The sequence below is a fragment of the Eleutherodactylus coqui genome, chromosome 6, assembly GCF_035609145.1.
Source record: "Eleutherodactylus coqui strain aEleCoq1 chromosome 6, aEleCoq1.hap1, whole genome shotgun sequence".
Lineage (NCBI taxonomy): Eukaryota > Metazoa > Chordata > Amphibia > Anura > Eleutherodactylidae > Eleutherodactylus > Eleutherodactylus coqui.
Window position 1 is genome coordinate 36,383,445 of NC_089842.1, and position 15,502 is coordinate 36,398,946.

At 44.5% G+C, this 15,502-nt stretch overlaps 1 protein-coding gene across 4 annotated transcripts in view; it reads left to right on the forward strand.

Moving 5' to 3' along the window:
- Positions 1-1,455: 1,455 nt before the first annotated feature.
- The window catches only part of CLSTN1 (calsyntenin 1), an 88,400-nt gene continuing 74,353 nt past the window's right edge, over positions 1,456-15,502 (forward strand). For all 4 annotated transcript variants that reach the window (XM_066606589.1, XM_066606591.1, XM_066606590.1 and 1 more), the window contains exon 1: positions 1,456-1,744. In XM_066606589.1, coding sequence (XP_066462686.1) covers positions 1,666-1,744 — 79 coding nt within the window. In that variant the 5' untranslated portion in view covers positions 1,456-1,665. The remainder of the gene's footprint in view (positions 1,745-15,502) is intronic.

Genomic DNA, 15,502 nt, shown 5'->3' on the forward strand with positions numbered 1-15,502 from the left:
ATCTCAGGAGCGCAGTCAGATTTAGGGTGTATTCATGGGTGAGAAAATCATGCGCGTTTGGTGTGTTGCGAGACGCACAAAAGTCGTACAAAAACGTGACCCATTATTTGCAGCGGGTGTATTTACACGGGCGATTCTTCTCTCATGATGCTGTGAAGCGGAAAAAACGCAGCGGCATGCGTGAGGGTAGAATGTGCAGATCGCGGTCTCCCGCACACAGCACATACGTGATGGGGTGACTGTGCGATATTCGCCACGAACCGCTATCGCCCCTGTGAGTGCACCCTTAGGCTACCTACACTCAGGCGAGCTATCACGCCCATGCGAGGTCGAAAACGCCTCCCATCACTTCCGTAAAACAGCTTTCAGCCACGTCGGAGGATCAGCAAGTCTTTCCCATTGTTTTCTAAGGGAAACCCCGCATCGCAATCACGTGCTCCTCGCCAGCCGTACGATCTGTTTTACTGTCTCATTGAAAATAATGGATGGTGTGTTACGAGGAACGCGAAAAGATACGACATGCTGCGATTTCTTTCTCCCCCCCCCCCCCGCTCATGTATATGACTCCATTCAAAAGACCAAGGGTTCATATTTGTGCGCGATCTCGGACGTGTGATACCGGCCGTAGAGCCTTCACTCGAGCATACGCACTTTAGCGCGCACCTAAACGCTGTTTTTGCGGAACGAACAATGCCTTTTTGCCCGCGTATCTACGTTGTTTACTGTACTTTTTCCGCCCGCAGGGTATGTTCATTTGCGCGCGATAAACAAAGACGCACAGCTTGAAATGGCGAGTTCCAGATGTTCTTTTTCTAGCAGAATTTCGCACTATTTCATGCATCTCCTTGCGCATCACCATTGACTTCCACGGGGACCTTTAGTGCGCAAGAAAAGTAGAGCATACTGGGTTTTTTTGCGCAACGCAAAATGTGGAAATCTGAACAAACCCATTGATTTCTGCATATTGCGCTCACTAATTTTGCGCACATTAATACGCCGGTGTGAAGGAGCCTTTATTGTGTGGAAATGTATGTGAGAAACTGAGTTACAAAAAAAAAATATCTTTATTTTCCGCCCAGGCAGGTGTGACCTTCCATTATGGCCGCTGCCTGTGTCCCCCTTCAGGTAATAAGTGACCCTGAGGTAAATGTTGGAGGTGGTCGGGTACAGGGTGTGCCCCTGCTGCAGAGCATCCTTGAGGATGCAAGAACACCTCCCCACACCTCACACCAACTCCTCCACCACCCATCCCTGAAACCTTCCCTATTTCTCATCCCCTCAGGCAGAGGGCGGCCCTGCTATTTGTAGAACACCTCAGCGCACCATGGGCGGGAAAAATCTGCGTTCCACGTTTAGCCAATAGCAACCGCGGAAAGCTCCTGACGTGGGCGTGGCTCAGAGATCCTGAAACGCAAACGTTGCAGTGATTGGTAGGTGTGGCAGGGGGCGGGCTCGGTGATCGCGGTGCCTGCAGACACAGAGACGTCTTCTCTCAGCAGCATCCGCCATCTTAGCTCCGCACCGGGTACCGGACCGGGCATATCGCGCTCCCCTCAGCAGAGGAGGGACACGTACTAACGAGGAGCTCAGGGGCTCGCCCTCCCGGATTATCGGAGGGGGAGGGACGTTTGGTTGCACTTTAACACCCGGAGCAAGGTGGAGAAGATGCCGGGGATGTGGCGGTGCTCCCCGGCCTGCCTGCTGCTCGTCACCGGCATAGTGTGCGGTGCGCTGTCCGCCCGAGGTGAGGGGGACGTTACAGGGGAGGCTCGGGGTGAGGGCGCCGGGTGACCTCTGGGAGCGCATCCCTGACAGCAAGGAGCTGGTTACCATGGAGATAGCAGTCCCTCCAGTCACTAGGATCCATCTATCTATTGCCGGGCGGTCAGCTCGCCCGCCGGGCACCAAGGCTTAACCCCTCTGTAACCCTTTCCACGCCGTGCCAGCTGGACACTAAAGTCCTCGCTCTGACAGGGACCCATAGAGAACCATATACATCACCGGCTCCTCCAATGGGACGGTCGGACAGATACGACAGATTGAGTTCGCGCAAACGCTTTTTTTTTTAAATTTCCGCCAGATCCTGTTTTCCAACCCCCCCCCCAAAATGGAAGTGAAACAGAATCAGACTGACGCCTTTACAAAAAAATGTTAATTTCTACGTTAAAACCTATTCGCATCTGCGTTGCGGTTTTCCGTTTTTCCTGCTCTGTTCTCAGAATGGAGAAACCAAAGTTTTTAACGGATCGGTTTTGGTTCCCCCCACTCCCCTAATGAAATCAAAAATAGGCAAAAAAACTAAAAAGTTTCTGTTTGAATTTGTTTCATTTGGCTTCCGTTTTTTTTTTTTTTACAGGTCCGAAAGGCGCAATCTTCTGCGCTGTTGGTCATGTAAAAAAAAATATGGAAGTCAAACGGAACGGATTCAGGCAGAAGCCTTTTCGTTTTTTTCTATAGATGATTAAAGCGGGAGGGGAAATGGATCCGTTTAAATTCGGTTTAACTTCAGTTCCAAAATCGGAACAGAGAAACTGAATGGGGTCTTATTTCCGTTTTTCGGCGCAGTGAATGACCCTTTTTTCGTGTGCCGTCTTCTGTGCGGCTTGGAAATAATAGCTGATACAAAACTGGGAAGAAAAAATGGATTACTTACTGCTTTTTATATTTTTTGCCGTTTACGTACAATGTAAAAAAAAAAAAGATACATTTTTGTTACTTTCTTTTTGAACTTGAAATAAAAGTGTCGAGTCGGCGCCTCTGTGCCCGCTGTAGTCACACACTCCAGTACAGTAAGATCTGACTGATCCCCATGCGATCCTTTTTTTTTTTGCGCTTTTCATGTGTTTTTCTCTACTTTGCGCGTCCTGGTTTGTTTTTTCACGCATTCTCCATGAGAATCTCCCAAAAATAGGACAAGCAGTGATTTTTCTAACTTGAACTACCAGTCCGAGAGAAAAACTGTTGGTGCGAATTAACCCATTCAAATGATTGGGTTTCTGACGCCTGCGAGTTCTCGGTATCGTGCAGAAGTGACACGGGAAAATCACCCATGTGAATAGAGACTAAAAACTGGAATGGAGACAAAAAAAATAGAGAACCACATTGAAAACGAAGGTTTTTGTTTTCAGTGCGTTTTTATACGCAGGAAAACGGAAATGCTTTCTTTCTGTTTTGCCGCTCTCACAACGAAAAGCAAAACCACTCGTGTGAAGGGGCCCTTTAGACGGATCCATTTAAAAACCAGAACGGATGTTTCCTTTTCTGTGGCTTCACACGAGCGTCTGCGTAAATACGCTGATTGCAGCACAAAGTATTTGCGCGGTAAACAAGGTTGAGAGGTCGCTTTGCGTGCTTAGTAACGTACTTTGTGCGCACGCAGGGCCGGGTCACACGTGCGTGATGCACCTTTTTCGTGGTTTAAGAGGCTTTTTAGTGTCATGAGGTCCAGATGTTTCCTTTTTGCGCAGCATGTAGCGCATTTGCGTGCATATTGAGTGCGTATTTGCGCACCTCCAATAGACTTCTTTAGAAGAAGAAAATAAAGCAGGACGTATATATTTTTATTTTTTCTTGCGCCCACAAGGAACAATATATCGCCCTCGACGGGTTACATTCTCAATCTGTTTGCTTCCATATCGGGGGACAAAAACCGAATGTGAGACGCAGATGTGAATTCACCCGTACAAGGATTACCCCTCATTCCCACCCAACTTCGGATTAATTCTTGCTTTTACACCCTTCCTGCACCAACTCGACCAGTTTTCCCATGGGATGGGGGAGGGGGCTCTAGACGTCTATCACGGTAGCGCCAATGCCCCAGAGGCCGAGTTAAAAAAAAAAAAAAAATCTGAAAGGTTTTCTGGCTGATTGTACTGTAAATATTTCATTGGTCTGTGACATCCTCTGGCTGGGTCTGCGGTCAGCTGTTTGGTATTTATTTTAATACTATGACAACGTGAACAAGTCAGAAACCGTAGGATATGTTCACACAGCGGGTTTTTGATGCAGAATTTGATGTGAAATCAGCGGCTAATTCTGTGGCAAATGTCTGTATGGCCCGGATTTCATGTGTCTGTATTACAAGATCACAGCTTGTCCTATTTTGGTACATTTTCACACACTAAAATTGCCCATTAAATTCAATAGGTGCAAGAAAATGCGCTAGCATGACATCTGTTTGCGATCTGTATTTCTTGCGTGTTGCTAGGTGTCTAAAAAAGAAGGTAGGAAGTGGTTGGACATCAATTGGGCAACCTTTTTTTTCGATGTCTGTAAATGTGTCAGATAAAACACTAACAATGCAACAAAAACTGATCTAAATGGCACATATACAGTGAAATCAATCACTCGCCCGTGTGAATAAACCCGTCTGTACGCTTTGTTGCTGTTCCCAGCTCTGCCAGGACGTGCATGTCTTGCCTTTTGCCAGGTTCGGTCTTGTTGGAGTCAGTAGGTACCTGCAGGCTACATGGAATCTTTTTTTTTTTTTTTTTCGGCAAGACCCCATCTGCATTGTGCTTGAATTCATTAACCCCTTCCTCGGAGAATAGCACACCCTACACTCGCATGCATTTATTATTGTGATGGCAAGGAACCCGCACCCAGACAGGCAGCGGTGGTGTAGGGTGAGCGTTCCTGTTCTGTGGGTATGCGCATTGCAGATCTCCATATGATAGGTTTTAGTTGAGACCACACGCTACCTTCACACAATGACACTATAGTGTATAGACAAATAAAGAGGCTTGTGTTATTCGCCCGCTCCATACATCTACATGGCTCTGCCGAGAATGGAAAGATTTGCATTATTGCACTCCGCAATTGTTTGTATATGCAATAAAGCACAAAATATTTGCATCTATCCATGTAAATCCTATATTGGCAATGCAGGAACCTCCTGTCACATGATACCCGGTAGTTTATGTGTCCTTTGACTAAACACCTGGTTCTCCGGAATATTTGGAGTACAATGTATGGGTTGATGAGCTGCTGACGGGAGGTTAACCCTTGAAGTCCTGACCTGCAGGATTGACAGCACTGATAGCTGCGAGGCAGCATGTTGCTATATTTGACAGATATGTGGCATTCAGCAGATGCGTATATAAATATATTAGTCCTAGTAAGACAATACTGAGGGAAATGGCTTTATTTTTGGAGTGTGCATTGCTGGCGTCCAATTATAGTGCGAATCTTGTGACACAATGCTTTCTGTTTATTCTTAGTATACTTAATGCATTTGCTGTTTCTAACTAGTTCCTGCTAGATGAGACTCGGAAGATATAGAACTGTTAGGCTAGTTTCACACGGCCGATCGCGATTTTACCGCCAGAAAATTGTGTCTTTTCAGCGATGCTTTTTTTTTTTTATTTAAAAGAATAATCTTGCATCGCTGCCACCTGCGATAAAATTGCGCCATTTTTGTATCGCTAAAGTGAATAGGACCTTCTAATGTTAAAATCGCATTGCACGAAAATGTGCAAGTCTGTGCGTTGAGATGCGATAAAAAGAGGCTCCATAGGGAAACATGGGAGATAAAAAAACAAACACAAAAAGCACTTCGCAGAAAGATAGAGCACGCTGCCATTTTTTGTGATCGCAACATCGCATCAGTGAAAACCGCTAATGGGAAGGAAACCATTGAAAATCATTGATTTTATAAATCTGCTTTTTTACTTACTCTCGCATTGTGCGAAAATCTTGCAATTTTTTTTTTTTTTTAATCGCCCGTGGGAGGAAAAAGTATCAGTGTTGTGCACTTAGGACAACTATTTTTTACTGTAAATATATACCATAGGGGGAACATGCTTGTCCTTATGTCAAAACAGACATCTACAATGGGATCTGGTGACATTTGTCTGTAGGAATGTTGTGCAAAACTGCAGTCGTACAAGCAAATGATTAACATCATGGCATATTTCAAATCAGTTTCATCTGCTCTCTACTACAACTCCCAGCATGCCCTGGCAACTTCTAGGAGTCATAGTTTCTATAGTAGTTAGGGAGCCACAGATTACAGACCACTAAAGTGATATCTGTGGCTATCTTTAGGCTTGGGTTACATTTCAGACAAATGTTTAATGATCTGACCACTTCGCACCGTCCAGGCTTCTATGTATTGATTGATGTCAGTAAATCTGTCACATCCGGATCGATATGTTTGCACAACCGGAGGTGACAAGTTTTGGATACTAAATGGATTCCAGCTGGTGACTGGTAATACGGGTCTTTTCGGATAACAAATGATTACTGGACTAAAAGGGCCACTCCGGTGACAATTTTTTAAAAATGTATTTATTATGTAGCTACCCCCTAGTATATAAGTGAGCTGGTGTTACCTTGGTTAGTTATTTCTTTCTCTCTGAAACTCCTGGGCTCTTTTTCCTCAGATGGTCATGTGAACTCAATTCTGATTAGCTCAGATCAACTTAGGTTTATGAGTTCATCTTCTAGTCAGATTCTCAGTTTGTGTGATGCTGTTACATGGATCTACTACAGAAACTGCGTAGAGGGGGACATAGGCACGTCTGTCACAGTTACAGATGACGATCACACAGCTATAATAGAGGAGATCACAGCTCATGCTCTTGACTGTATACTTATGGTCTGTAGTTTATTTAAAGGGGTTCTCCCGCGAAAGCAAGTGGGGTTATACACTTCTGTATGGCCATATTAATGCACTTTGTAATGTACATTGTGCATTAATTATGAGCCATACAGAAGTTATCAAAAGTTATTCACTTACCTGTTCCGTTGCTGGCGTCCTCGTCTCCATGGTTGCCGTCTAATTTTCGCCGTCTAATGGCCAAATTAGACGCGCTTGCGCAGTCCGGGTCTTCTTATCTTCTCAATGGGGCTCCGTGTAGCTCCGCCCCGTCACGTGCCGATTCCAGCCAATCAGGAGGCTGGAATCGGCAATGGACCGCACAGAAGAGCTGCGGTCCACGGAGGGAGAGGATCCCGGCGGCCATCTTCAACCGGTAAGTAAGAAGTCACCGGAGCGCGGGGATTCAGGTAAGCGCTGTGCGGTGTTCTTTTTTAACCCCTGCATCGGGGTTGTCTCGTTTCGGCGCGGGACAACCCCTTTAAGTGAATATAGAAGATAATGATATATCCTTAGCTAAAGCTATGCTGACGAATCATGGGATTTATTGAAAGTGAAAGCAAAAAATCTCAGCCTCAAGGTGGTGGCTGGTAAGCATCAGACAGGGCGCGGCACTGTATGAAAGTGGCTGGAATGCACAGAAGACCTCCAGACTGTGACAGGCATTTAAGTGAGGGGGTTAGGGATAGAAAAAATTGTTTTCACTGCAGTGGCCCTTTAATATAGTCAGGTAGGGAGGTAGAAAAGGACGACCGCACTGCAACCAGTTGGAGACTGCCTGATGACCACTACACTAAATACTAGCCTTCAGATACTAAATAAACCCAAAAGTACTATACTCACTAAAACACTAGATGAAACCTTAAAGACAAAAGTAACCACAAAGTATAACTGGTGCACTTTTAACTAAGGGGCCAGTTTATATGCACTACAGTTACATCTTATAGGCTGACTGTGTTAAAAGACAGCCCAGTCAGCCTATCAGTGCTGGTACCAGAAGGAGATGTTACTCCCTTGATGTCAAGTGCTGAATCGCATCCTGCCGCATCATGTGGTCTGGGATGACATGCTGATGTCACCCAGGACCCGTCCTGTCCCCCAGTAGTCTGTTGTCAGTGGCAGTGAGAAGATCCTTCTGATAATCCAATGTGTATGTTGGATTTGTAACTTTTTTAAATGGGTTGTCCGGGACTTTACTATTGACATTCTTTCCTCAGAATTGGTCATCAGTAGTTGAATGGTTGGGACCCCCAGCAATCAGCTGCTAGTGGGGACGGAGCCAAAAGCTGAGAGCTCCGTCTGCATTGCAGTGGCCTGGGTTGGTATTTGCAGGCACAGATCTTATTGAATTCAGTTACTGATGACCTATTCTAAGGGCAGGTCATCAATGCTTTGTTTCCATTGGAAATGGGTCGCACCTGAAATATCTGGTAGCCATTTATTCCCTTCCCTCTATGGCAGTAACGCTAGATTTAGATGGCTCAGTCAAAGAAGAAAGATACTGGCACTAAACATGGGTTCCTGTCCACGGGCGAATTTTTATAAGCCTCTCATACAGAACCATGTTACAGTGGTCTGAATGCTGAGGGGGATAAATGTCTGTCAGACAATGGATGGACCAAGGATGGTGCAGGTCGCACTTCAAAACGCCAGATGCTTGTCTCTTATTTCTGATAATGTTACACTGTGCCTTTGTTTTATTGCTGATTGTTGTGCTTCGCAGCATGAAAGTTTTATACGTGAGATGTATATACTGCACCATCTTCCAATAAACAATAGCTCATAATTATAAAGCATTTATGCCCTCATAATGTCTAAGCGGAAAACTAAAAAAGCTGAAGGGGGTGTCCAGGAGCAAGTATTGCATTAATTAATATCCAATATTGAATTGTGCTGAAGTTATGAGAAGATTGCGAGCCTGGCATGGTACCATTCTGCTCCAGAGCCGGGCACCTTCCACCCCAGTACTATGCAGTTCATATATCAGTGCCCTGCAGCTTTGTGCTGCTGTAAGTGATCCGCTTCACTAGATTTCTCTCTCTCACTGAGATTGATTGCTTGTTTAAAAGACACACAGCTAAATGAGGAGAGTTATTTCGGTCAAGTCTTTCCTTCCCCAGTACTGAATGTCTCAGTTTCAGTGGTTATTTTATATATGGACTTTGATCTTCGAACGATTTAGGCTGCTATCAGATTCCAACTGTCTGTATCTCCTCATCTCTACTAGCCAAATGAAGCCTTCTCTGAATGCAGTTATTAGCCCGAGGGCTATTATCTGAATTCTGATCCTTTGTTCTTCAGCGGGGAAACAATGCACTCCCTGTGGAGAACTGCTGATAAGGCTGAAGGACGATTTTTAGTTTGGACTCAATTTAACGATCAGCTAGCAGTGCATGAAAAGCGCACAATGGGCGCACGTTTAGACGCAACGATTATCGCTACAACGATCGCCTTTTAGCTTTTTTTTTTTTAGTGATTATTGGCTCGTCTAAATGGGCCTTTAGGCTGGCTGCACACGAACTGGTCGGATTCCACATGCGGGAGCCCGCAGCAGAATCTGACCCTGCGCCTAGCCCGGTGTCTGCGCTTACCTGTATTTATCTGTATTGCGGATGGTCTGGACGGCTCACCGTCGGATATGCACATTACAGATTAAAAATTTTTTTTTTTACTTTTGCATATTATGTGTAGGAAACTATCAGTCAGTTTCCAGTTACGTATTACATTATGAATAACAAACATCTGCGGGGAAGAAGTTGATACATTGGTTGGAACAAATCCCAGAGAGGTTAAAAAAAATGAAAGCCGTTGTCAGATTTAGAAAACCCATTTTCATTTACAACATTAGGGATCTAATAGAGGGGGTTACAAAGAGCATCTCTCGTTCTGGAGGGCACAAAACTTCTGTACGTTACATGGACAGTCTATTGATTTTAATACAGTGGTGTTGGTGGAGACTTGAACACTTGTCACCGGGTTCCCTCACAGATTACAGCTGATTGCTGAGAGGCTTAAGGCCTATTTACACCAGCAAATGATCGCTCAAACGATAGTTTGAGTGCCAGCTTTGAGCGATCATTTTGTATAAACTATTAAGTAGCTACTCAGCTGCTTAAGAGCAATTAAGGGTGCAATTGAGGCCTTCACTGCATGGAGTATATAGCTGAAGGGCTATTATCTGCGCTCAGATCCTTTGTTCTCCAAAGGGAAACAATGCTATCAGCACTCCCCGTGGAGAACTGCTGATGATAGTGAACAATGATTTTTAGGTTGGACTGAATTTAACGATCAGCTAGCAGGGCCCCGAAAAAAGCGCTAATGGGCGCACATTTAGACGCACAGACTATCGCTAAAATGATCACTGACTAGCGTTTTTTTCTTTTTCTTTTTTAACGATCATTGGCTGGTGTAAATGGGCCTTAAGTGAGGACACCATATGACCTGCTTATTGTCAGAGGGGCTTTGTAACAAAATATCAAAAGCAAAGAACCCCTTTAGCCCCTAAAGGATGTAACCTATTAGGGGTTTTCCAGCTCGTAGAAATTGATGATTTATCCACAGGAAAGGTCATCAATAGCTGATCAACGGTGGTCTGCCACCCAGGATCTCAAATAACCAGCTGTTCACAGGGTCAACTGTCACCCTGTATGAAACATTAAGCAGATAGTTCTGTACATTGTACTGTAACCCAGCATGGTATTGCAGGCACAGCTCACCTTACAGTAAGAGACCCACACAGAAATAGAACGTGCCGCGATTTGTTTTCCGCGCTTGTTTTTACGCGGACAAATCGCGGCTGTCTGCATAGGATTGCATTATCTAATGCAATCCTGTGGCACCAGGCACGGGCGGAAATTCTGCGGGAAATCCCACCGCAGAATTTCCGCCCGTCTGCAGGAGGCCTAAGGTATAAATATAAATGATTTAAAGGGGTTGTCCCGCGGCAGCAAGTGGGTCTATACACTTCTGTATGGCCATAATAATGCACTTTGTAATATACATTGTGCATTAATTATGAGCCATACAGAAGTTATAAAAAGTTTTTTACTTACCTGCTCCGTTGCTGGCGTCCTCGTCTCCATGGTGCCGACTAATTTTCGCCCTCCGATGGCCAAATTAGCCGCGCTTGCGCAGTCCGGGTCTTCTGCAGTCTTCTATGGAGCCGCTCGTGCCAGAGAGCGGCTCCGTGTAGCTCCGCCCCGTCACGTGCCGATTCCAGCCAATCAGGAGGCTGGAATCGGCAATGGACCGCACAGAAGAGCTGCGGTCCACGGAGACAGAGGATCCCGGCGGCCATCTTCAGCGGTAAGTATTGAAGTCACCGGAGCGCGGGGATTAAGGTAAGCGCTCCGGTAAGCTTTCTTTACTTCCCTGCATCGGGGTTGTCTCGCGCCGAACGGGGGGGGGGGTTGAAAAAAAAAAAAACCCGTTTCGGCGCGGGACAACCCCTTTAACTTAATTCTGTGGATTACTACAATTACAACTGTGTGAAACTTGGATTTTACTGCTTTTGAGCAAGAAGAAAAACTTAAAAATATAAATTAAATTGTGTTTGTGTTGCCACATTCTGAAGCCCATACCTCCTTTTTTATGTTTCTAATGATACAGCTTGACATTTTCGTAAGTACCATTTTGGGGGTTACATACAGCTATTTGATCACTTTTTACAGTTTTTGGGAGGCAGAATGATCAAGTGGTAGTAATTTTATTATTTCAACAGTGCCTGTTAAATAATGTGATAATTTTACAGTTGGGCTTGTTAGACATGCAATACCAATTCTTTGTCTTTGGTTAAATAAAAATGAAACAAACGCATCAGAGGGCCTTCACACTTGCGATAAAATAGCGCAATGCGAGAGCGAGTGAAAACACAGAATTATGGAACCAATGATTTTCAATGATTTCATTCCCATCAGCGATGTTTTCACTCACACCATGTTGCGTGAGAAAAAGATTGCAGCATGTCCTTTCTTTTTACAATATTACCTATTGTTTTCAATGGGGCTGGCTGCAGCAGCGCTGGCCCCTTGAAAGCAATGGGAGAACTCCGCAATCCTCTGCTGCGGCTGTGACAGCCACAGCAGAAGATTCTTTTATCCCTGCGGGAAATCCCTCAGCCTCGGCAGAGAATCCCTTCAGCTGCGGCAGGGTGAAGGGAATCCCTGCAGTGATGCGAGGCAGTTTTCACATATAAACGCCTCGCAATCAGGGGTTTCACACGGATTGCGAGGGTGATATCGTGCCATCAATCATGGCCCAATATCGCCCTCGCCAGTGTGAATGAGCCCTAATATATGTATATTTTTTTAAACTTCTCTTATGTTTTTAAAAATCTTTTAAATCCCCAATAGGGACCTAGACTGTGCAATTGCTTATGTCGGGCAGTTCTGTAGGCATATTGAAATGGCAGACCTGAAGGGCACTTGATGCCATGACTACCCATCAGCGATGGGGCAACAGAGGGCTCTGCCTTCCTCTGTCTAATCACTTAGCCTTGGTTGCTCTTGACCACAGCATCTATGAGGTTAAATGACCATGGTCTAAGTTCTCTCTTTTCCAGGCCATTACAGCAGGGTGTCCCCAAGCCTGCACCAGCATTACATTGTAAATGTTTGACGATTCCTAGGAACTACACGCCTGCTGTGGTATACATTTAGGGTGCACACCTTTAAGTGGTTAGTATTATAATCATATTCACTCCTGGCAAACAGCAGAAGTAGTAGCAGTATAGCATGGCTGTCATTCAGAAAAATGGCCATCCAAGGACAGCTTGAGTCCACCAAATTGTAGTGAGTGCGGGTCCCCTGTGTCATGTCAGAGATGCCAAGAGATCTGAATTTGTCTGGTGTCATTCAGTTGACTCAACTCTTGGGATGTGTCAGTAGCTGCCAACCTCTGTGTAGATTGCAAGGTCACCGTGATTGATTCACAAAAGTCTTAATTTTTAATTGGTCAATTTATCATATTTCTTGTATTTAGGTGAAAGTACTACTTGTATTTTTGAGTGTAAGATCCTGTAAAGGGAATACGGATAGTCTAGGTTGCTGTATTTAGGAAACTGCTTTTATGCGTGTAAAAGCTAAAAAAGGACAGAAAAAGCCACTAGTTCCTTAAACTGAATTCTTGAGAATCCTCAAGTCAAACAGAGCTTTTCTTGTTAAGCACAAGTGATATGATAGGAAGAGAATGAATTCCGTGGAATGGGATGGCCTGCAACAAAATGCAAACAATTGAAATTATTCACAGGTCACTGAGGAGCCTAACAGCCCAACAGAAAATCGGAAATTCTGGAGAAATGCCTCATTGCACATTAAACGATTTTAGGTTCTGCTTTTCTTTCCTGGCCAAGTTCACAGCAGATAGGGAAAAGAGTGACAATTAGACTTTGGTAAGTAAGAATCCACCATGGCCATTGACTCAGTGGAGTGGGATTTTTTATGGGTGGTAACTAGAGATGAGCAAGCATACTCGCTAAGGACAATTACTTGATCGAGCATTGTCCTTAGCGAGTATCTCCCCGCTCGGAAGAAAAGGTTTGGCTGCCGGAGCGGGTGACAGGTGAGTTGCGGCCATGAGCAGGGGGAAGAGAGGGAGAGATCTCCCCTCCATTCCTCCCCGCTCTTCCCCGACGCTCCCCGTCTGCCGCCGGCAGACGAATCTTTGCTCCCGAGCGGACAGGTACTCGCTAAGGGCAATGCTCGATTGAGGGTTGTTTTTAGGTATTAATATTTTCTTGAAGTTTAGAAAAAGAAAAGAAAACGGGGATTAAAATAATCTGGTGTGAAGAATGTTATTTCTGGGCTGCATTGCCCAGCCGCCCCAGCTGCAGTGAGATTCTAACACAATATTGGGCTGGTAGATGTCTTTAGTGTGAAGTTGGAGTGTAGGGGGATGTGAATTCCTTAAGTGTGAGCTCTCTGAGAATCCTTCCTAGCAGACTTATAGTTGTTCCCTCTGTTTGACCTGAACTTCGGAGATTATTGGGCTCTTTACAAAATTTTGTTTTAGGCTCATTTTGCCAAAACTAATTATGGCAACAGTAAGGCTGAACTACATGGGGACAAAATACTCAGTGTGACTTATTAATTTTATTAATTGTGCCTTATAGAGCAAAATGTGCTCATGACCTTGTGGCTGGCAGAAATTCCGGGCGTGTGGGAAATTTTGCAGTAGTTAGTGTTACTTTTCTCCCCATAGGAAACAATTGAAGTTACATTAAAGGGGTTATCTGGGCTTTAAAAATTGAAAGCCTGTCCTCAGGATATCTGTTCAGCGGTGGGCAGACTCTTGGCAACCCCAACCAATCATCTGTTTAAAGGGGCTATGGCGCTCGTGCGAGTCATGTGGTTTCTTCGCTATTTACATCGGTCCGTGAATCTGTACTCAGAATGTCATAATTTTCATAGCGGCTGTTTTGAGTACTGCAGCGTTGTCCCATTCACTTCAATGGAACAACACTGCTGTACTGGGAACGGCCACTATAAAAAATGGGGTGTTGTGAATGCGAAAAGCTTCCTGAAGCAATGTAAACATTAGGGCTATGGCAGGGGGGCTGAGAGTTCCGCCACCCACCCTCTTGATCAGTTTACTACTGTGTTGACTGCGCTATTTTGTGAGACCAAGTTGCAATAAATTAATGGAAACCTGCTGAAATGGCCGTATGAAGCCGCCCAGGGTCCGTCTAAATGAGGTTTTCGACATGTCAGACGGAAGACTGAACGGGAACCGCAACAAGATGTGAATGTAGCCTAAAGTTAATTCAGCTGCTTTATGCCCCTTTCTCCACAGGCCCTCCCGAAGACTGGTTGTCGAGCACTTGCATGTACCTTTGTGTTATGCTTTTATGTTGTATCTCGGAGATCCAGGATTTCTGATTTTGGCTGAGCACTGTTTTCACAGTTGGACAAAAAGGCCGTCAGATGCACAAATGTTCTTGTTCTCTAAACACATTTCCATTTCTTTGAGATGCGTATCTTCTGACACCCCAGCAGATGTAAGCCTCGAGAGGAAGCTATGTTGTTCCCTTATACGCAGAACCCTTGTAGCCAGATTGAGCAAAGCAGTGTAATTAACAGTCCTAATCCATCCTGGACCTTAGTTATCAAGGCGATTGCAGGCAGAAAGTGGAAGTGTTGCACATATAAACAGTCAGATTACAGTTATCATTGTTTGTTATTGTTACAATGTATAGTAAGCAATACTTTGCTACAAAGTATCAACCTTTTGCTTGCACTGAATTTCATTTTTGGATATGTAGTACCGTGATGCAGTGTTCTGTAGAGCCCATAACTCCGTCAGTCATCCTGAGGAGATAATTCTGTCCATCTACGGCCCATCTATACAGAACAAGTCCACGTCATTCTGCAGTTGCAAAGGTATTTTTGTTCTAGTACCATTGCAGACACAAGACAGTAAGGTCATACTGGTTATTTGTGAAACATCACAGTAGAAATAGACCCTACTGGTAGGTGCTTGGTTCTAAATGGTATTTTTTTCCTCTGAACCTTCAGGGCCATCTATGAAGATTTGGGGGTTTTTTGGCACCTAAACGTTGCAGATTTGACTGTGGTTTTTGTTGCAGATCTGCCCTGGATTTTGACCCCCATATTTCATGGGTTAAAATCTATAGGATAAATCTGCATCATAAATGGGCACGCTGCGGATTTACAAATTGATTGCACTGTAAATACTGCAGAATTTCTGCAGTAAAATCCGCTACGGAAAATATGCAGAATTCACGCTATGTAAGAAGTCGCCTTTTGTGAGCAGTGTGAAAAAATGCAGGATTTTTTTCTTTTAAATATAGACAGACGTTTAAGTAAAAAAAAAAATTCTTTAGTAATGATTAACATAAAAACATGACTTGTACAGTAGGTCATTTTGTAATGGCACATTCCCTTTAAA